Source organism: Seriola lalandi, unplaced genomic scaffold (genome assembly GCF_002814215.2).
Source record: "Seriola lalandi dorsalis isolate HSWRI2012SDOR001 ecotype SW California unplaced genomic scaffold, Sedor1 jcf7180002054579, whole genome shotgun sequence".
NCBI lineage: Eukaryota > Metazoa > Chordata > Actinopteri > Carangiformes > Carangidae > Seriola > Seriola lalandi.
The window spans coordinates 994,011-1,015,852 of record NW_019525132.1 but is presented as its reverse complement, the minus strand read 5'-3'; the positions used below and the strand labels follow the sequence as shown (position 1 = coordinate 1,015,852).

At 41.0% G+C, this 21,842-nt stretch overlaps 1 protein-coding gene across 1 annotated transcript in view; it reads left to right on the top strand.

The window, feature by feature from the left end:
- Window positions 1-1,561: 1,561 nt before the first annotated feature.
- The window catches only part of LOC111663662 (actin nucleation-promoting factor WASL-like), a 24,972-nt gene continuing 4,691 nt past the window's right edge, over window positions 1,562-21,842 (top strand). Inside the window, exons 1-10 of the mRNA XM_087177074.1 lie at window positions 1,562-1,962; window positions 9,031-9,165; window positions 9,393-9,479; window positions 10,689-10,785; window positions 12,716-12,739; window positions 17,661-17,847; window positions 18,482-18,524; window positions 20,381-20,534; window positions 20,880-20,897; window positions 21,768-21,842. Of these exons, the coding sequence (XP_087033200.1) occupies window positions 1,858-1,962; window positions 9,031-9,165; window positions 9,393-9,479; window positions 10,689-10,785; window positions 12,716-12,739; window positions 17,661-17,847; window positions 18,482-18,524; window positions 20,381-20,534; window positions 20,880-20,897; window positions 21,768-21,842 (925 nt within the window). The 5' untranslated portion in view covers window positions 1,562-1,857. The remainder of the gene's footprint in view (window positions 1,963-9,030; window positions 9,166-9,392; window positions 9,480-10,688; window positions 10,786-12,715; window positions 12,740-17,660; window positions 17,848-18,481; window positions 18,525-20,380; window positions 20,535-20,879; window positions 20,898-21,767) is intronic.

The following is a 21,842-nucleotide window of genomic DNA, read 5'->3' as shown; positions in this document are numbered from 1 at the left end:
GCAGCTGGCAGCATCTACAGTGATTTAAATGGACAGTATGCAATGACTGGAGATGGACTAACAAAAGTGATATTTGGATTTGGTCTACATGGAATATGAAGATGCCACGAGTTGGTTTAAACACTTTATCAATCATGAATACATCAGAGTCAAACAGGGCTTGTCATTTGGGTCATGAAGATTATGGGAGAGCTTCTTTAAAGTCAAGCTCCTCCTGAATCATTATGTAAATCAGCCTCAGAAGCCCTTTATATATCAGCTACATAAAAATGTAAGAAATCAGAATTTCTGGTAGTGATATATATAGTTTACACTTACCCTTACTACTTTTAGTTGGTCAGATTCCTTATATATGAAGGTGTACTTAGAAAATAAGTGATTCAAATACAAATGTTCCATAACACATAGCGTGTAAGGGACAGATCTGCTTCTGATACCTGACATAAGACAACTACATATGTAGAAAGAATGTATTTCAAAAAGTATAACATGCAAAAGATGCTCAAATGTAAAGAATAGAAAAATAACTTCTGGAGAGTATTGCTGACAAAGGAAAGTCTTTTCTTTGTATTACTTCTCAAAGACTGCCATCCTGCAAACAACAAAGCGTTTTTGAGCCTGACTGAGCTTGTTGCAAGGTATTACAAACACCCTTAGGTGCATTATTAAAACATGTACTAGCCATGAATGCTGTCCTTGCCTGTTTAATAATTATTTAGTTCAGTTTATTGTGAAGAGTAAATTGTTTCCTGTAAGAGTCTTTGGCTAGTAATATTCACACACTGTATCATACATCAAGAACAATAGTGCTGTTTTATTTTTCATTATCAGTTGACAAGGATACAGACAGACACACAGAAGTGTACACTTTGAAACATATGTCAGACATATGTACCCCTCTGGCTATGCATAGAAACTGGAATTTGTCTCAATTTTACTTCACTTTATTTATAGGCTATTTATAGTTGTTTGTAATGAAATGAAAGGATGCAGAAGCATTTCAGTTAATGGGGGCAAATCATTTCCTATCCCAGGGAATGTTTATCATCTAGGACTTCACAGGGCCTGAACCATGCCCTGACTTCTCTGACTTCAAAAATGATTATCTCCGGAACGAAATAGAAAATGTCTGTGGTTCTTTTACAACTACCTATTTAGCCTGTGCTAAGTGCTTTTTTAAGCGTAGGCTTAGTTTTGGATTAATTTTCAGTTCGATAATTCCTCTAACAAGGAGCTTCATTGCATGAACTTTGCAACTTGCACCTTATATTTTTTATCTCCTCCCATTCTGCGCTCGCACACATTCCTGTCATAAAAGCCACGGGCGGACAGGACCAAACCATCTCCATGGAGAGTGTACTGGGAATTGTGATTTTATAAAGCAGAATTTGTTCATCGGGCTTTTTACAAAATACACTTGAATAATAAACTGACTTATATAGAAACTTCTGACCGTTTGCCGTGTCAAGATTTTCTCCTGGTGATTATGTGGGACACAGTAGGGAAACTCGTGGAACCCATTCCCAGATAGTGGACTCGTCCTAACACTGCCATGTTGGATGGAACTGGCTCCGGGCTCTCTAGCGGCCGGACTTCCCAGGAAAGTTTTTACTGATTTACGTCTTCGCTCAGTCGCTGCAAATCTGACCTTATTTTAAAGAGGAGCGGGACATCGCACGGCATCCCTAAACAGTGTACATTGTTTGGCACACCGGTTTTGCAGAGCAACTGGATAAACTGAACCGGTGTGAGGGGTCGGGGGAAGGCCACGGATGACCGAGGGATTGTTTATGTATCTTTTTGGATCTCATATAACGAGTTAGAGTCGGTGCATACTTTATAAATTGATCACCAATAATGAGTGGACATCAGCCGCAGCGGCGGCAAATAAATGTCGGTTCGCTACTACTGACACCGCAGGAGAATGAATACCTTTTCAACCACCTTGGCAGGAAATGCATCGTAAGTTTTTTCCATCAAATTGTTGTGTGATAGGTGGCTAAGAAAAAAAAAAGCTAATACAGCTAACTTGCACCGTGTTTCCTGTCCTGAGAGGGGAGATAAAGCTAGCTAAGAGGTGTAACGGCGTGTTTGTGGCCTACACTTTTATGTTGTGATTTTGGAGGTAACGTGTATGTTTTCCCAGGGAAACACTTGAGTCTTCCAACTGAAGACGTTGGTTTGTTTTGACAGCCGAGGCGACGAGGGAGGGCTGGGAGCTAGCGACTGTCTTTAATGTCCCGTTTGGGACGGTGACATTTGGGCAACAGCAAGTTTTACTCCAGCCCCAGGCCTCCGCTGGTACGCCTCTAACTTAAAGCTTGACACACCTGAAATCACCCAGGAAATCCTGAAATTCCTCTGTCACCTGGCCTAACCACATTGAGCCCAGTGAGGGCAGAGTGGAGTTAATGATCGGGCTTTGGATGCTGTTAAATCCATCAACGGAAAGCAGGGCAAAACAATGATTTTTGCACTGGCATTACATAACGTAGCTGAACCTTGGTTGTTTTCGGGAAGTGTGTCCACCGAGAAGAATGTGCCGACCAGACTTGGCTGAGGGCAGAGCTGACTAGCTAAAAGTCCTCCTAATGCGAGACCTGCCAGTCACATAAGCTGACGAGAGAGCAGTGGGAGTAGCCTGCTGTACCAGTGCGACTGCAGTCAGGATCAGTAGGGCAATGTCACGACTCAATATTGTGAGATAGTCCGATATTACGTAACACGTTTAGCATTCAGCTGACTCATTTTAACGTCCTCCTTGTGCACTATGTAGCTAACTCCATACCCATCAGATTATAGTGACATTTTAAGTGATGCGTTTTGCAGCTGCAGCAACACTAGTAGACTTAAAAAGCTAATCCTCGTGTCTTCAGTGTTTGATTTTCCTTTATTATGATCTGACAGGACAGGTTTTTCCCTCTTCCTTAAAAATCAAGCATCCCCACTGGCTAGCACATCTTAATATTCATCAGTCATATAAACCATTTCAGAAACTGATACTAAAAAACTCATCAGACCACTTAATGTTTACTATTACTAGCATTTAGCTAGTGGTTAGTAGTTTCACACCAAAGACCTAAACAGTCCATTCAAGTGCAGAGTGAAACCTATATAGACTTAATATAATGATGCTCATGCACATGTATACTCAGGTGGGTGCTATGGCATAAGTGGCTACCTCTGATAAGTTGTTTTGAGTTGTTTTGAGCCAGCAGACGTAGAACGATCGTGACCCTCAGTCTCACTTTATGAAAGCTGTAAGGCAGTAATGTACTTTAAACTCTTTCACTGTAAAGTTGGGTCCTCTCAGCAGTACAGGTTGTTGCTAAATCATGTGTGTAACACAACCTTTGGACAGTAGCAAGCTTCTCAGAAAAAGGAAAAAAAAAAAAATCCATTCATGTTTCTTTTTAGCAACGAGATTTTCCTGTCTGATTTTGAAATTGGATAATTTTTCTGACCATGTTTGCTTGGTAGCTTTGCCTTCCTGTCTTGCAAATGTCATACAGTGATATGAGTTGGAAAGAATGTCACGCCTTCACCTGTTATTGATTGCCTTTACAGATAAGATGTGTTTAAAAGTTAAGGTGTGTCATGTTTTGGCTGTAACTTAATTGAATTTGCTCTATAGATATGGGTCAGTGCACGTGAGACAAAGGTATCTGCATTGCTGTTTTATAGGGTAAACTTTGATGGAGCCTGTTCTCAGATTACTTCCCCATTGTAATCATAGCTTCCTGTAATTGTGTATAGTAAAGGTGCTGTGCTTGAGAGACAGAAATGGCTCTTCCTCTTTCTCTGTCAGTAGAGCTCACTGCAGTGAACAGGTTATGCTCTTGGTTTGGGGAGGTACCTGTGTGTCCATGTTTGCTCCGGGAAGGCCACATTTCCTGTCCCATGACACAGTATGTCAGGCCTGTGTGTGTGTGTGTGTGTGTGTGTGTGTGTGTGTGTGTGTGTGTGTGTGTGTGTGTGTGAAGTCACATGGTGAGATGTACTGCCTCCACCTTAAACATGAGCACACAGGTTTCTGAGGCGTGTCTTCCTACACCTCTGTAACCTGTTTAAACATCCAATGACGATGTTCTTCTGGCATCTTGGCAATTGTGTCACTTGACATGTGACAGAGACGAGGAATCAGGAACATTCCTAACAGTCCGACGCTCATGTGTGTGTCCGTACACGTCTTTGCATGCAGATTGAGTTTTAGGAGAGATCGTGTGTGTGTGTGTGTGTGTGTGTGTGTGTGTGTGTGTGTGAGAGAGAGAGAGTGGGGGAAAGGGAGAGTGGAAGAGACAGACATTGTGTGTCTTCCCGACCAATCTAATTAGAATGCCCATCAGTGATTTAGTGGCTGACTGAGTGATTGTGTGTTATGTAATGTACTTATTATGCAGAAAATGTAAGAATCATGGAGTCACCTTTACTTTGTTTCTTTGGACTGTCGTCTTTTTAGATGCACCGCCCTTAGCTGACTCTGTGCAACTGAAGTCGACTTGATTTATTCTAGCTGTAAAGGCCTGTTGTATATTGACTAATTCTTGGAAAGTAGCAGAGCTCTCTTCGCCTTTTCTGTGTGTTTTTAGTGGCTATCTTTGTTGCCCGTGACTTGGAGTGCTCCAAAAACTGTTATACCACCTGTAAAAACTGGCAAGTGTTCATTAGATCATTAATAGATAAACTGATTGTTCTATCGCTGCCACTTTTATATAATTTGTGGCTGTGGATTTTAACAGCTTCTGTGAGCATGTAAACAGTAGAATTTTTCCAGTGTTTTTCCTGTGTGGCCAGTCATTTCACTTTGCAGCAGAGAGGTGCACATAATACAGATGCAGGACACACATAGCTTGGGAATAACACACAGGTATTTCACCCTGAATTCTGTAACTCAGTATCATGCTCTCATTCATATGCACAGAGAACAAGAGACACAATACATTTACGTACACAGTGGTCCTCACTCAGTGGTTTTACTCATTGGTATTCCTTGTGCTGTTTTCACCATCAGCGACACTGTCTGACTGGGCAAAAGGTGGAAGGGGTCCAATTCACACTGTGTGTGTGTGTGTGTGTGTGTGTGTGTGTGTGTGTGTGTGTGTGTGTGTGTGTGTGTGTGTGCAGACTGCCTGATCAGCAGTCCTGTCCTACAGGAAGTCCCGTGGTCGGCCTCCTCCGGTGATTTGTGCTGGAGAAGTGGAACATGACTCCTCTTTTCCTCCACTTCTCCCCTTTTCTAATTTTCTCTCCTTCCTCTGTTCTTTTTATAGTTTCACCTTACCTCCCTTATGTCATCTGTCATTCTGTTCTTGTGTTCCTTCAGCTTATCTTTAGGCCTCTTTTGCTGCTCGTCCTTTGCTTCTTTTTTCTTACTGTACATCACTTCCCTCCTTTCTTCCACCTCCTTTTCTCCCACTTCTTTCCTACACTGCCTTTCTGCGTCATCCACTTATCCCGTCTTCTGTTTCTTCCCACTCTTTCACCACTCCACTCACCTCCTCTCCAGCAGATCTTGTGAAGAGGTGTAATGGTGCCTAATTTGTGCCAGGATTGAACAGCTTGACCAAATGGTTGATGCACGACATTCAAATAAATAAAAAAAGAACACAGGCCTAATTTTTTGGCTTGCTTTCACAAACTGTTGAGTGGGAACATATATTTCAATTTTTTCTGTGCTGTATTTCTCATATACAAGAGTATTACATATGCAAACATGAGAAAAATATTTTTTCTAGAGGAAGAATTGTGAACAGTTTGTGTTTTTTGTGTCACCAGCACAAATAGCAGTTCCTTCTTTCTGTCCAGCTGAACTGTTTGTGACTGTGCAGTGTGTGTCCTGGCCAGATGACTGCATCATCACTGTAGCCCTGGTCAGTACAGATGTAGAAACTGACCGTGTTAGAGAGCAAGTGCATAAGAGACGAACGTGTGTGTATGTGTGTGTAGAGCTAGCGTTTTTTGTCGGGTATTGATGACGCCATTGACTGAGCTCCAGTTCCTGCAGCCTTTGGCCCTGTCAGGGAAAATCAGCCCTCCATGGGCAGATAAAACCCCAGGGCCTCAGAGCCTGGACACTGCTACATTCTGCTGTTACAGAGAAACTCTGTCATAAAGTGGTTTCATATCATGAATCATAAATTCATGTTATTCTTTCTATCTTGGGTATTTGTGATCTAAATCCAAACAATCAAAAGCTGCCACGCTGCCAAGAGACCCAGTGTTTGTATAAATATGAATAAAAATATCTTGTACATACAGTGCTGAAAGACAAACTGCCTCTCTGAGGACACACTTTTAACGTCTGTTAATACTGTAACGATGTAGTGGGGACAGGGCTGTGCAATCGAAATCCGTACCGTAATGATGATAAACGCTGTGGGAGACCACACTGAGATGTTCTGCAGTGTCATTCATGTTGCGAGTTTACAAACTGACTTCGAAACCATCACTGTGATGTAACTGTTCCTCTGCAAGTGCACATGTGGTCCTGTTATCTCACTTAGGCTGTGTTACGTGCAGATTAATGTTAGTCATTCAGCGGGGCTACATTAGCCATGACAACAACTAGCCTTCCAGCTGTTCTCCCCAAGGCTGTGTTACCAATTTTAGCTAAACTTAACTTCCTATATGAATCAGTGAGAACGCATGGCTTTTTTGCTCTAGTGAAAAGATGTGTGACTGCTTATGCTTTGTGTTCCAAGGGAGTAGTATAGATGTAGGGTTAATGATCGCCATAACTTTTCCCTAAAAGCCTCATCTGTCAGATGAGAATAAATCATTGCTTTAAGTGGCTTTGCAAGTAAACCAAACCTTGAATTGTACAATAGCCTCTTATTTTGGTGCAGTTTTCATGGCTTTCCCTGCATTTAGTGTGCAGCAGTGGCTGTATGTCTTAAAAACAAGACCATTTCACCCGGGGATTACCTGCAAAGAAAGCATAGCGTCAGTGTTTGGAACGACCCCTGGGGGGGGGGGGGTCAGTTCCTGGGAATCATTTTGACCACAGGAATTTAGTTTCAGTTTTGGTTCCTTGCTCATAGTTCCATCACCAAGAAAGCACCTGCTTAGTAAATTCAGATGGTACAGATGTTTAACAAACACAATCCTTGAGGCTGCCAGTCATGTGGACGAGTCAGTCATACTGCAAACACTGGTTGTTGCTAGTATCAATATTATGATTATTTTGACAGGAATTTCTCCTAGTGTCCAACTTTACTGTAGCTGACACAAGAAACAAGCAAGCAGAAACATAACCACGCAAGAACTCTGTGGTATGCAAACATTTCCTGGGACTGCTATGTTGAAAAGGTATTAAAAATCACCAGGCATTTCCCCTGTTGATGCTCTTGCTTTCATCTGTGTGGTAATGACTGTGAGCCAGGACCCCTCGCGGTGAGAAAACCCCCCGGACCAGCATGTAAAACCTGTGGGAGTCTGATCTGGTCTTATGATCATAGATGTGCTACAGGTGTGTTCTTAGTGTGTATATTTAATCTCAGACTAACAGCCCGTGCCTGTGACCCCGCTGCTTCATGTCATCGGTGATGTCATCAAAGGTGATATGGGAGTTGATCAAAAGAAGACTTGGATTAATTTCTGTCTTTATGTTCTGGTTTTATTTTCATGTAAGTTTCAGTGACTTGGTGTCTGCTTGAAATATTGGTTCACAGCATGGAAGATGCTGCACAAGCCAAGTGCTGAGATGTCTATAATACTTGATTTTACCGTGTGTGTGTGTGTGTGTGAGTGAAAATGTGGGCTCAGTCTTAATATAGCATGGATCCTTAAGGGATTTCAGACTTCAAGAGATTCTCAAATGCTTGCAGTGTCCTTAATACACAAGCAGAGTGACCTCAGCTTCCAGCCACAGTTGAGGGTAGTGTGTGTCCTTGTTGACTTCCTGGACATTATTTAAAGTGCACACTTACTGTCAACTGCTTCGGTGTTCTTACAGTGATGCAGTATGAGGACAAAATCAATTCAGGTTTATGTCGGTGACATATTTCATCTACCTCCCTCTGCTCTGATTCAGTGTAGAGGAAGTGTCTCTTCTCATAGTTTATCTGCTGCGTGTCAGGCATTTGGCAGTGATGGACTCCTTTCTGACAACTGCAGGACAGCGTGACTTGACCCCACCCCCACCCCACAGAGTCACTGTCATTCTGTCAACCAATCAGTCTGTGGTTATTGTGGTCATTATATTTTCATGCTGCCCTTGAAATGGTGGAAGATAATTTCGATTAATTTAAGCAGCTGCACAGTGAAGTTTTTATTTAAAGTATTAATACAAAGTTAATTTGCTGATGTCAGACTTATGCCTCTGTCATGTTGTTTATACTAAAGAAACTTTGTGATACTTAAATGATTATGGTAGGCTTGTTATTAGCCTGAATTGTCACCTGTCTGTCAGCATAACCAGACGCTGTGATGTTGATACTGGCTGCAGTAAAAACACCTGCTGTGTCTCTGGCAGCTATCATTCATCCATTAAAGGTTTTAGGGGAAATTTTTCTCGTGGAAAATATTGTGAAAGGTTTATTTTAGTTTTAGACTGATGTTGAGACCTGTGTGTTAAAGTTGACTGTGAATACAGTACAATACTACAATACTACATTGTGAATCTTTATGCCATGTTTCAGTTGTTCCACAGATTTGCTTTGAGACACAAGTGTGGATGAGTCAAGGACGTTAAATGTTCTGCATTTAGTTTCGGACTCATACCTGAACTTATATCTGTTAATTTGTTGATATAATATCAACAACACTATTTGGAAAGAAACCTTGAAACCATAATTTCCTCCGACTCACTCTAATTTGTAATAAGTTTTTTATAGTAAGCAAGCTGTTTATATACTGTATATATATATATATATATATTATTATTTATTTTATTCTCTTCCTATGGTGTGTAGCTTTAAAACCCCTGTGAGATACATTTACTTGGCTGGGGGAAAACACTGTTTATGTGCTGTCCATCAAGCAGGATGAATTTGCAGCAGGATGACTCTCTCTCCCTCTCCCTCCCTCCAGACATTGTCTTCAGCAGTGGTCCAGGTGTTCACAGCAGATAGGAACTCCAGCTGGAGCAAGAGATGCTGCGGGGTGGCCTGTCTGGTCAAAGACAACCCCAATCGATCCTACTTCATCAGGGTCTTTGACATCAGGGTGAGTGAATACACGGCAAACGGCGAATCTGCACACTGATGATTACATCTGTGGTTTATCGCTACAGTAGTTGACACTGGCACAAGACCAGACGACTGTACTCGCCCAAATGAATGTCAACGGTGGTGTATCACCGTCCGTTCATTAAAGGCCTGTAGCATTTACTGTTGTATTTGCTATTGTGTAATCTATTTATTCTGGATTTAACATTGTGTGTTTTTCTACAGGACGGTAAGATGATGTTTGAACAGGAGCTGTACAACAACTTCAGCATCTATTTCCCCAAACCCTACTTCATCACATTTGCTGGAGATGTGAGTTACTCTCTCTATTTCACATTTCACATTTTTATTTATTTATTTTTAGCAGCTGCGACAGCGCGGCAGGTATTGTTTTCACCTTCTGAGCCTGTGTAGCAGGAACTACCACAGGAGCAGTTTTGAGTGTTAGGCAGCTGGTTATATTTCTGTGGACAGATTTTGCCACTGTGATAGTCACTACTGTGCAAGATGCAAACACAAAACTTTACAGGCGTGTAGTTGAGATTGTAATGAAGGACGAGTTAGAAGATGGCTGTGGTCGTCAACTTGTTAATGGTCTGATCCCCTGCGAGATGGTCTCTAGTACTTTTAATTTGTTAATTTATATCTATTCATGGAAAAGCCTCAGCCCCAATTTCTGCTCCTCATACATCATGTTTTTTTATTATCACATTTGAGTCACAGTAAAAAAAACACTGTTTTTTAAAGACTTTTCAAGTCTCCTCTGTCCTACAAGTGCAAATATATTCTCTTCACCTGTGTGCTGTAAAGTAAATTTTTAACCTGTTTCACAGGGTTCTGACTCTATTCCTTTGCTCAAACAAAGAGTTCCTGTCGGTCCTATTATCAACATGACACACCTGCTCTGACACATGCATAATTGGTCTAGCAGGTCCAAATTTTGTTCTCAGGAAACAATAAGTGGAAATGGAGGACATTTTCCACAAAATTTCAGTTCTTTTAAAAGATTAATCAGAACCAGTTCTTAATGCCCGACCAAAGTAAAAAATTGTTATTTTTCAACATGATTCTCCTCAACAAAAGATACATGCTCAAGTTTTAGTCTCTTAAGTTATTTTCCTCATTAAAGATTCAATCCAGAAATTGATTTCCCATCATGTAAATCAACATTTTTTTCATATCTAAAACACTTCATGTGACAAGACCCCTTTATTTGTTGAGCAAACACCTTAGCTAGTGGGTACAGTGGCTCACACTCCAGCAGACCAAGAGGTATGTGGAACCGCTGACTGTGTTGATAAGGCTGCGACTGTTCGCTGGAAATAGGTTTGGAAATTCAGTCATGGAAATTTAATAGTGAGGTGGGTTGCTGGCACTTCACAAGAAATAAAATGACTTTACAAATGCATTTGTGTTGATTTTTTTTTTTTTACAACTTTCTGCCATGTTGTGTGTGTGTGTGTGTGTGTGTGTGTGTGTGTGTGTGTGTGTGTGTGTGTGTGTGTGTGTGTGTGTTCGCAGACATGCCAAGTGGGTTTGAATTTTGCCAGTGAGGAGGAGACCAAGCGTTTCCACAGCCATGTGTCAGAGCTACTGGGGAAAAGACAGAGGAAAACTGGTAACAACTTACAGCTGCTGCCGACTTACCTACACACCTACCTGCTGTCCTAACACGACTTTTTTTTTTAAATGACACGTTTGGTAAATTTTTATCTAGTGTTCAGAATAATAAATTAAGCCTAAACATGCCTCTGCAGTGAATGTGACTTTATAAGGTGCAGTAAGAGGTTTTGGCTTGAACCTATCCAACTGGTGTGAGCACAAGATCAAACTAATTGCTAAACATGTCATTTTTACAGAACTAGGCAAAAGATCAAAATTTGAATAGATGAAGAAAATTTATTTAGAGGCACAGGATTAATATATTCCATCTGGTGTGTGAGATGAACTTTGGGCATGACTTTAAAATGTATTTATAGCCTTTTGCCTGGTACTGATGACTATTCGCTTTTCTTCTCCTGATCTGCTGCAATCTCTTCACACTTCTTAAAGCTGTTGGTAACACCACTTCCAAACCTGTCAGTCTGCAAACCCTCCTTCAGCTTCAGCAGTTCAGGTGCTCATGTGTAAATGTACATGATCAGAAGTCTGGCCTACTATGACGCAAGCCAAGCGTTCACTATTCAAAGTCATTTTAACAAAAGTCTCCCAAATGTATCTTTTTCAAATAGATTTTAACTGCGCATTTGGCATCGAAACTACATTTTTAGTGCTTCACACACACACACACACACACACACACACACACACACACTACAGTCAGGGAAGGGATATTTTTTCCTCCATTTATAATAAGAGACACCACCAGATCAAATTTTAAGCAAATCATGGAAGGCATGCATCACAACACAGCACTTGCATTTTTGAAAAATTATGTCGAGTGGCCCAAGGGGGGCACTACAGTTTCAGGTTGAAATTAGCAAATGAATGATTTTGCTGAGCGAGAGACTTCCTCCCTCATGGGCACAACGTTTCTAGAGTTGACTTGTAATGAATTGAAAATGATGATTATATGTGAGAAGACATTTATAACCACTTACACCTAACAGATGTTTTTATAAATAAAATAAAATATGTGAATAGAATGCAAAACATGTATTTTTTGTTTAAATCTAAATTGAGCTCTTAGGATTCGCATGGTTTTCATCCAGCACCAGCAATTAGACTTTGACACTGCAAAACTTAATGGAAATGTTACAAGGTTTTTGTTCTGGACCAAAGCTTCTATCTTATCTCTCTATCTAAGGAAATGAGCTGTGAATGTTTGTGTTCATCTGACCAGACTCAGGATGCAATTGAGAACACATTGTTTATGCAAAGCCACACAGATGCATTCTTAAACTTATTATTGGCATCCAGGCCTTAACTTTTATCATCACTTGCTTGTTAAGACCGTCCGTCTTCCTTCTTCCCCCTCTGCGGGTCATTTCCTGACCTTTCAAAGGGATCGGTCGCTTTCATCTTTTCCCCCTTCAGCCCTTTGCATTGGTTCCCTAATGTTATCTACAAGGTTTCTTCTGTTTGACCTTCAATGGGCAACTCAAGCCATCAGTATTTTTGAAGTTCTGTGTGTGTGTGTGTGTGTGTGTGTGTGTGTGTGTGTTTGTGTGTGTGCGTGCGTGCGTGCGTGCGTGCGTGTCATTAATGTCTTAGTGCTGTATATGACAGAAAGAGATGCGTATTGTGCTCGTGACAGTTTTGTCAGAGTCTTTTGCACAATAGAATTGATATATGGATATAATGTTAGCCGTCATGTGTGAATGAATGAAAAGTATGTCTGATTTACACTCCCTGAACACACTAACAGAACAATTTGCTTGGCATCTTTTCCAAATAACTTTCCAATCCCGCCGAGCCCTGCTCTTAAAAACCAATAAACTCTCTTCTCTTTGTGCATCTGCACTCTCACACACATTCGCTTCTCACTAACCCAACCCACTACTCAGCACAGGATTGTAATGGTTTCATTTTTGTCTGTGTGTTCACAGAGAAGAGACGCGACCCTCTAAATGGTATGTTTTTCCACTATTTCCTGACCATAAGTTCAGAAACTGACAGTGGGAGAAGTGTAAAACCAGTGTCAGATGAGGAAACATTTGTGTCACTGTGTTTGGTATGTCATATGGGTGGAGTTTCGGGATCATTCAGATTTTTGTGTCTCTTGGCCACAACTCAAGCCTGTTTTTTGTTTTTTTTTCTCCCCCCATTATTGTGGTAGCTATGCAGCATACATAGCATTTCATTCTCTGTGTAGGAAATACCAGTAACCTGGCATCCATGAAGAGTAAATAAAACACCAAAAAGAAACTAAATAAAGACCAGATAAACTCAAACTGTTGGAAAAGTGAAAAAACACTTGATTCATGAGTGCACGGTTGATGAACACAATTGTTCCACAATGCAGTGCACAAAGGAAACGAAGGAGCTGCTCATAGCTGGGAAAACGCATTGTGGAAGGTGGTGAATCAGCTCCAGGAACAGCTTCCGTTCACAGTTGTAGATTCATTGATATGCATCCGTACACAATATTTCCTGTTCACACAACATGCTAATGCCAATGATAAGTGGTATGTAGTATGCAGGTACTAGGGCGTTTGGAATTGGGACACAGCTATCATCTGTTCTGCCTCCTTTCCTACATCTTACTTTACTGCAGTGCAAAACAACAGGTTGTCCAGTTGCAGACACAAGTAAGTTTCATATAGATATTGCCTACAAATCCACCAAATGGTTTTCTGATTTCTGATGTTTATGATTCTGACCCACAGTCAAATCAACATAAATGGAAAACTGTAGGAATCCAGAGGAAAAGAAAGCACATGATCATAATATCATGGCAATGTTGTTATATGCAGAATAACATAATATTATAATGCCCTGTAGTGGAGTTTTTATCTATGAGTAGCATGCCCTTCATGACCTCAGCCTGCTACTCAATATGGACGGATGACTAAAGAGATGGAATTCAATTGCAGATATGCACAAATTGTTTTTTTTTTTTTTGGACTTATGGTTCATGAACAACAGGAACAGTTGGAGCAGGAGATGAACCAGTTTTTGATGGACTCGCAGTATGATTTGACCAAGCTGGCTTATTAATATTTGTGTGTGTGCGTGTGTGCGTGTGCGTGTGCGTATGCAGCCATGCAGAGGTCTTAACTACACAAGATAACACATTCAAGCATTTAGCTGATGCTCATATTCAGAGCAGCTTAACAGTACTGGGCCTGAGGATGTGTTGCTTTGGTCACATCAGATGCCACATACGGTCATACATACATGATGTCCCTAAACCGTCATGTAACTCGGAGCTATTTTGAGCTGATGGTTGAAGACTCAGATCTTCACTTCTGCCAAGGAGGTTATGTTTTCCTCCGTGTCTGTTTGTTTGTTCGTCAGCAGGATTACGCATAAAGTACTTATGCGATTTACACCAAAGTTGGTGGAGGGATTGGGCATGGGCCAGAGAAGAACCCATTAAATTTTGACGCCAATCCGTTGAAAGGGGCGGATCCAGGATTTTTTTTTTTTTTTTTTTATCACAACATTGTGAGATTTTTCAGAAAGTGATACATGGAACTTGATGTAAAAAATGAGACATATTCATGGGATCTATTGAGATCTATGAGTTTGCACAGTTGGGTGCGGATCCGGATAATAATTCGGATCAAATGCTTGGCCTTGGTGGAGGTATGCGCTCTACTGAGTTTCATTCTAGTTGACTCTGCGGTGGTATTTGCAGCTTTTGTAAGATCACCAATCAGAGAGGAGAATTAAAAGGACAAGTATTACCTAAAAGCAACATGTTCCATGTATCGGTGCCCAGTCACGCTGTCATGCAGAAACGTTTGTACCGGTCTCTATCATGGATTTGTCATGCATGGTTTCAGTTTCTGAATAAGTGCATCTGTGAAATGGTTCAATTCCAAAGGAAGTCATCCTTGTCTTTGAGCAGGGATATTTTCTCTCCATTTCCATCTGTCTCCCTCTCACTTCCATTACTGCATCATCACTGTGTTACTGTCTGATCATCTCCAATCTTTCCTTCTGTTCTGCCCTTGTCTCCTGCTGCCCTTTCCAGCTCCCCCGCTCCTCATCATTTGTCCCTATTTGCCCCCTGCTCTTCATTTAATCTCTCTTAATTTCCCTCTTTCCTCTCTCTCTGTCTTGTCTGCCTCTATTGCGCTGCCTTTCTCACCCTTTCTCTCACCCTGCAGATTCATCATGTTTTAGAAACCCCTGAGATTAACGTGGGGATTATGCCATGGATGGGTTTTAATGGTTATGTAAAATCCAATGCTAAATCCAGAATAATTTGCTAGGATTAGATCCATTCGTGTGTTTTGCAGGGAATGGGTGGAGAAAGCAGTGGAGGTGGGTGGAGAAACGATCACGGCGAGCCAATCCGAGCACGATAATCTTAACAGTGCACCCTGCTGCGATGGAAAGCCAGGGGAATAGAAAATGATTGCAAAATATAAACAAAATATGCAGAGCTCGGATACAGCAAAGAAACGGAGGCTGGGAAAACAAGATACACAGAGGAGCACTGTTGTAGTAATGGAAGGAATGTAAGAGGAAGAGTAAACTTTGGCTGTTGGCAGGCTAAGTGTTGGCAGGCTAAGTGTTGGCTGGCTCTTTTCCCTTCTGATGGCACTGCTGGATGTCTGCCTTCACAGCTCAGACAGCATGTGTGTCAGCTCCACCAGATGTCTGAGGAAGATATTAATTCAGTAAATACAGACCGTTGCGCGAAGTCCGTCAGAAGTTGGCTTGTTTTCTTTGATGGTGTCTTGGAAACCTTTGGGATCATCTTTGTATTCAGGTTTCAACGGAGAAGAAACCTTTTACCGAAGAAGACTGGAATTATTTCTGAAACAAGACAAGTGGATTTTGCTTTTTACCTGCTTACAAAGACAAGTTTAGGAGGAAGTTATCCTTTTTGGAAGCAGTCTTTCCCTGCTTCAGTGTATTAGAATTTCTACAGTATTTCTGCACATTTATATCTTGACTGAGACAGCAGACCTTCGACCGATCTGTCAGAACAAGACACTCTGCGTTGAAATCATTTTTATTTGAACCAAGATCTTCCTCCTCACTGTATTGCTCATGCACAGCCATCAGCTACAATGATGTTCTGCACCACCTTCCTCTCTGCTCCCTCTGAGGATCTTAACTGTGAGGGCGGTGGAGGAGGAACAGCCGGTGGAGGTTTGGGCCCAGGTAGCTGCCTGTCTTCCCTGCACTGCCTGGTTCTCCCTCAGGACGAACTGTACCCACCTCTGTCTGACCCGACCACTCGACTCTCGATTTGCCCCGAAGAGCAAGCCCGCAGCTTGGTCGGCAAAATGCTTCTCGATGTCAGTATGACCACCTGCGCGGCAAGACAGGAGGGTGGGTGTATTTGGGACAGGGTGAGAAGGCGGCGTAGTCGGTCAGCTTCACCTTCGCCCAGCGAAACTCCCAAAACTCCCTGTCGTGAGAGTTTCAAAGGTATGTGCTACAGATGAGGCACTGGTGGGAATGAAGATACAATGGTGACGCAGTTAATTTTAAAGACCACCATGAAAAATGTGGCTAATACATGAACCGGAAGGTAAATGGCACTGAGGTCAGGTGTAGACTCTGAAGTACCAGTATTTGTACTGTTGGTGGACATTTCCCGGTGTGCTGACCTCTTGTTGTTGATTTAACTCCCATACTGTTCGGCTGCATGTGTATTGTGGATTTGCTGTTAGTGTTGGTTCATTGTGATTGGTTGTGTGCAGTTCACGTTACCATGTTCGGTACACTGACATACAAACACCAAAAGTGTATTGTTATAGTTAAAACTTTTTTGGTTTATTTATTTATTTATTTAATAAGGACAATGCAATTTAACATGGTTCTGAAACAAAGCATTGGACTGATGTGTTCTACAGAGTTTATACTTATGGCTAACTTTGAACTTTTGTCCCTTGTTGGACTTTTACATGTACAGTGTAATTAAAACAGTCAATTTTCACTATCATACAAGCACAACACACTACAGATATGAAAGTGGACAACAAGCAGTCGTAGTAGTAGTAGACAATTAACGATAGATACAACTGAATTCATATTCTGATTGTTAAGTATGTTCATCCCTCAGAGATGTTGTGGCACTTTGTCTTGTCTATTTTATGTTGTTAGGTTGGTATTTCATTGTTATCTCTGCCTGTCATGGCCGGGCCTGGTTGAAAAAAGGTTACATAAATAAAAGAATATCCATTTACATAGCTGACAGTTTGGATGATTGTTTCAGATATGTTCCATCTGCAAAAGTGAACTAGCTTTGGAACGAATGACAGTACAGGGTGTTTATCAGTTATAATGGATAGTAGGTCACTGAACTGACAGAACAAGTTCTACAGCAGATTTACAAACCTCCTCTTTGTCATCTCTGTCTGTTTTTGTGATATCATTTTGTAGTTTAGATGTTGGTCCTAACTAGTTCTGTCATTTTGTTGAAATGACATGAGTGGCAGTAATGAGATGACACTATAATCCCACATAGCCTGAGCCACTTTCACGACCTTACACCCAAATAAAATTCCTAGTTCTCTTTGAGCCAAACAAAGTCTGTAATGGCCATTAAATAATGGATTACATAACTGAAAGGACATTGCTGGCACTGAAAATCCCCATACTTGCATTTTCATATGCAGCCAGGATCATTTTCCTTGTTTTATGACTTGTTACTCACTCAACACTGAAGTGTTTTCACAATTATGCCAGTTTTTATCATTTGTTTCCCTTTCAATATAAAGCCGGTTAGTGTATTCAGTGTTTAAAAATACTCCTTTAGACGTGATGGAAAACCACACAACCCATTTTTGTGTCTGTTTTAATAAAGCTGCTGTCCTCTCTGTTATATAAACTGTAACTTAAGCATCGTCTCCATCACTTTTCCAGGTCCTTCGTTGCCCATGGCCACCGTCGACATCAAAAACCCGGAGATCAACAGTGTTCAGCGTTTCCATAACAACTCTCAGGTGAACAACATTGTGCACTCCTCCTTCCCCAAGAGGGAGAAAAAAGGGGGCAAGGGGAAGAGGAAGAGGTTGACCAAGGCGGACATCGGCACACCGAGCAACTTCCAGTGAGTTACAGGTGCTAGCGTGGTTGTGTTTGTCTCAGGTGGTGGATCATGAATTGTCATCTCATCTTGCCGACATCTTTACAATTTATTCAGGTGTAGATGAAAACCTTTTTCACCATTGCTCCCAAAAAAAGTCCATCCAGTTTTCACCAAATTTAGCAGAAGACATCTTTGAATGACCCTGTCTAACCTCTAGTTACTATACTAACACAGCGTCATGAATGTAGGTGTTTGAGTTTAATGTTGACATGTTTCCTGTATGACATTCTGGCCCAGACTCTGGCTTGTCCCTATATCCCTCTTGTCTATATAAGTGCTGGTGAATCTGGGGGAGATGTTAATCCAGGAATATGTGAAAGATTAATAATGCAGGAAAATATGTGCTGTGCTTTCAGGAATCATGTCTGTGGCAGCTTTCATAGTGTTTGTTACATACTGCAGGTCATCAGCGGGCTCTCTGGGTTAGAAACACAGGTGTTTTCTTAGTGTTTGCAGTAAACAGCTAATTGACTTCCATCTGTATGTCTCACCCTTTTTTTTTCTTTTTTTTCTTTTTTTTTTCAGAAATGCACTGTACTGTATTTCTTTTTTTTGATTTTTACATGCTCTCACATCCTCTCTTGTTTTCTCACAGGCACATTGGGCATGTAGGATGGGATCCAAACACAGGCTTTGATGTAAGCAGTAATTCACATTACCCTCATGTCAATGTGTGCTCTTGTTTGTATGCATGTCTGCTCATGTAGATATTCTTAAAACTTGGCCCATAAGCTTATCTGTTCGTCAGTCAGATGTCCCGCTTCCAGAGAGATTTTTCAAATTTAATACCAGCTCCAAAAACATTAAGCCGAGCTGCGTGGCCAAGTCGTCAGGAGCGTTACACAAGGAGATTTTGGAGGGAAGAGAACTAACCTGCATCTGCATAATCCATGGACTCATTCCCAAAAAGCATCATCAGTAATTATGTTGGATGCTGGGTATGAGATCATGCAGGTCAGAGGACTTGCTCGGTCTGTAAATGAAAAAGATAAAATTCAGATGATTTGGTTTCATAAGTTAATGCTTTCAAGGACTTAGATTGATTTGAATGGGTGACGTCAGTCGGACAAAGCTCGCTCACCTCTCAAATCCCCAGGCTTAAAGCTGAAGCTCAAATGACTGGATTCACATATGAGCAAGGGATATATTTTATAGTCTTAGCAGTTAAATTTGTCTCTTTTCTATTCTTATATCATATTTGAAGTGCTTTACTTTTACCTCAGATAAAGTAAAAAGCACTTTATCCACAGTAAAAGTAAAGCACTTCAAATAGGTCCCAACTTTAGAGAGATAATCAAACAATTTGGATTTGAACTGCTGGAGTCTGAACTTAAGGATCACTTTACCTGCAAACTGTTACATGATACACTTCATGACAGCAGTACAGCTAACCTCAAAACTAACCCACAAACAGGAAACGTGGACACAATTAACTTCTCTTTATTGTCTTTACTCACAACAAAACACAATGTGAAACCAGAAACAGCTGGAGGGGGAAGTGGCCAGATCTGTTCTAACTATTTAAATCCAGGTTAGTTAGAGGTATGTTTTTCCAGGGTGTAGTATTGTCACCCCACACCACTAGGTGGTAGCATCACTGCTAATATCCTGGTCACATTTTCAGCTATTTTAAAGGGTAATGTGACTGTAAATGTCTCCACAAGGCAAAATGTAACATTAAAAATAAGAAATGATAATGAAACAGCTGATTATATTCCTAAGAGCCATTGTCAAACTGCTTTTTCAACCCTCCCTCTAATTCAAACTGAACTAACCTCAACTCTTAACATGTCAGTCGCTTAATGTGTTACTGAGCTGCAAAGCTCATAAATACAGATTAAGACTCTTAAGATCACATCACAGATCTTAACATATAGTTCCATGTGATTATGTATTGTATGTGTAGGAATGTGCTCACACATGAGTGGCAGGAAAGTCTCTGTTTACAGCCAGTGTGTTTTAGTAGTGGTGAGGAGGCTGATACTGTTTCAGTCCCAGGAACCCCATAACGATACAGTATCAGTTAATGAAGATGCTGCCACTTTCAACTACAGTTTAAATGTGACTGAGGAGAACTCTGTTATCTGTCCCTCATTTTTATTAAATGTGCTTGTATCTGTTCTCTTGTGGTTGAATACAATGAGCCCAAGTCACTGACAAGAAAGTAGGCCTGTCAGTATCCACAGTGATGGAACGCATTCGGTGATTAATACAATTTAAGTCTGTGTCTCTCAGTGATAGATAGAGAGATAGATAGATACTGTATTTATCCTCTAAGGGAAATTCATATAAAAAAATCAATGTGTCCCTGAGGATGAATTATTACAGTGTCTGTGCAACTATACGTGGCAGTTCCATTTCAAAGGTTAGGAATTTGACTATCACTGTGGTAACCTATAGGCTACTGACAGTGTAGCCATCTTCAGCAGTTTACATAAATCTATTTACCGAATGTCCGACTCTTCCTCTGTGTTTTTTTTTTTTTTTTCTCCAGTTGAATAATTTGGACCCCGAGCTAAAGAACCTGTTTGACATGTGTGGCATCTCTGAGGCTCAGCTGAAGGACAAGGAGACCTCTAAGGTCATCTACGACTTCATTGAGAAGAAAGGAGGCGTAGAAGCTGTCAAAAACGAGCTGCGGAGACAAGGTATGGCAGGCTTGGAATACAGACTGTCCTCTCCCATTTTAAAAAATAAATAAATAAATCTTGTTTACTGATACAATAGCGAAAGTCAGGGAAGATTTTATTCTGTTTTCACTTTGATTCATGAAGGAGAGATGAGGAAAGGGAATTTCCTTAGTGCAGCTTAACAGTAAATGTTACTATAGTAGTTTATTTATAGGAGAGTTTTGGTTCCAGGATGTAGAAAATGTTCAGTCAGACTGTTTTGTTAAATCTATGCACATGTTTTTGCTGCACACTCACCTTGTGTTTTAATGGGTTGATTGTCAATTTAAGACAATCTAACTAGTGTGGTGATTTTATCCCCAGGTCCGCCCAGGTGGAGTGGTAGGTTTCTATGCATGAACCTGCTGTGACAGCTCATGACTGTGCATGCAGAGTTGGACTATATGACCTAAGAATTCAATTATAACGTGTGAGGCTTTTGCAGTTCCTGAAGTCAGTTTAGTGTTTGCTGTTTTACACTTGTTTGTACTTGAGATGGATGTGCTTTTATTAGCTGACTTTGGGGCTTTTTGACTCCGACTACTGACATGAAAGATGCAGCGTTTCTCTACCAAGCTGCTTCGTACTGTAGACAAATTCATGAAATTATTGTCATGCAGTGATTACTCTTCTGCTATGCAACTTCAGTTTTAGCCACACTTGTAAACTCCACTTGAACTGTAAACATTTTGCATGTGAACTGACACCTTTTTCACCAGCAGCCGAACTCGAGTGCTCGAGGTCCAGACTAGTTTTCAAGAATCAATAAGGGAAATCAAAAGGCATGTGTCAAAACAAAACTGCTGGTTCTTACAAATTCTGAATGGGTTTTGATTTCAACTTATTTTAACGTCTCTTTTTTGTTATGAGAAAAAGGTTGTTGACAGATATATTTCATTACACTTTTCCTTCACAAATTAACACCAGTTACATGGGAGAAGGCTGCCCCCTGTGGCTTAATGTTATGACTGCATGGCTTCATGCAAGCAAGAGTTGGGGAACTGACAAGCATTTTGGACAGATATGCTGTGAAATCCCTTGTGACCATCCACATCTTCCAGCTGTCTCTTTATGAAAGATAAAATATTAGTAAATATAAACTGGATGTTCTTACAGGCTGCAGTGTGAGCTCTGAATGAAGCACAGTGATTATTTATACTTTCTGTTCTAACTTTAAGTTTTTATTCTTTTTTTCTCTCTTTCTTTCCTCAGCTCCTCCACCCCCTCCATCCAGAGGTGGCCCTCCTCCCCCACCCCCACACCACAGCTCAGCCCCTCCTCCCCCTC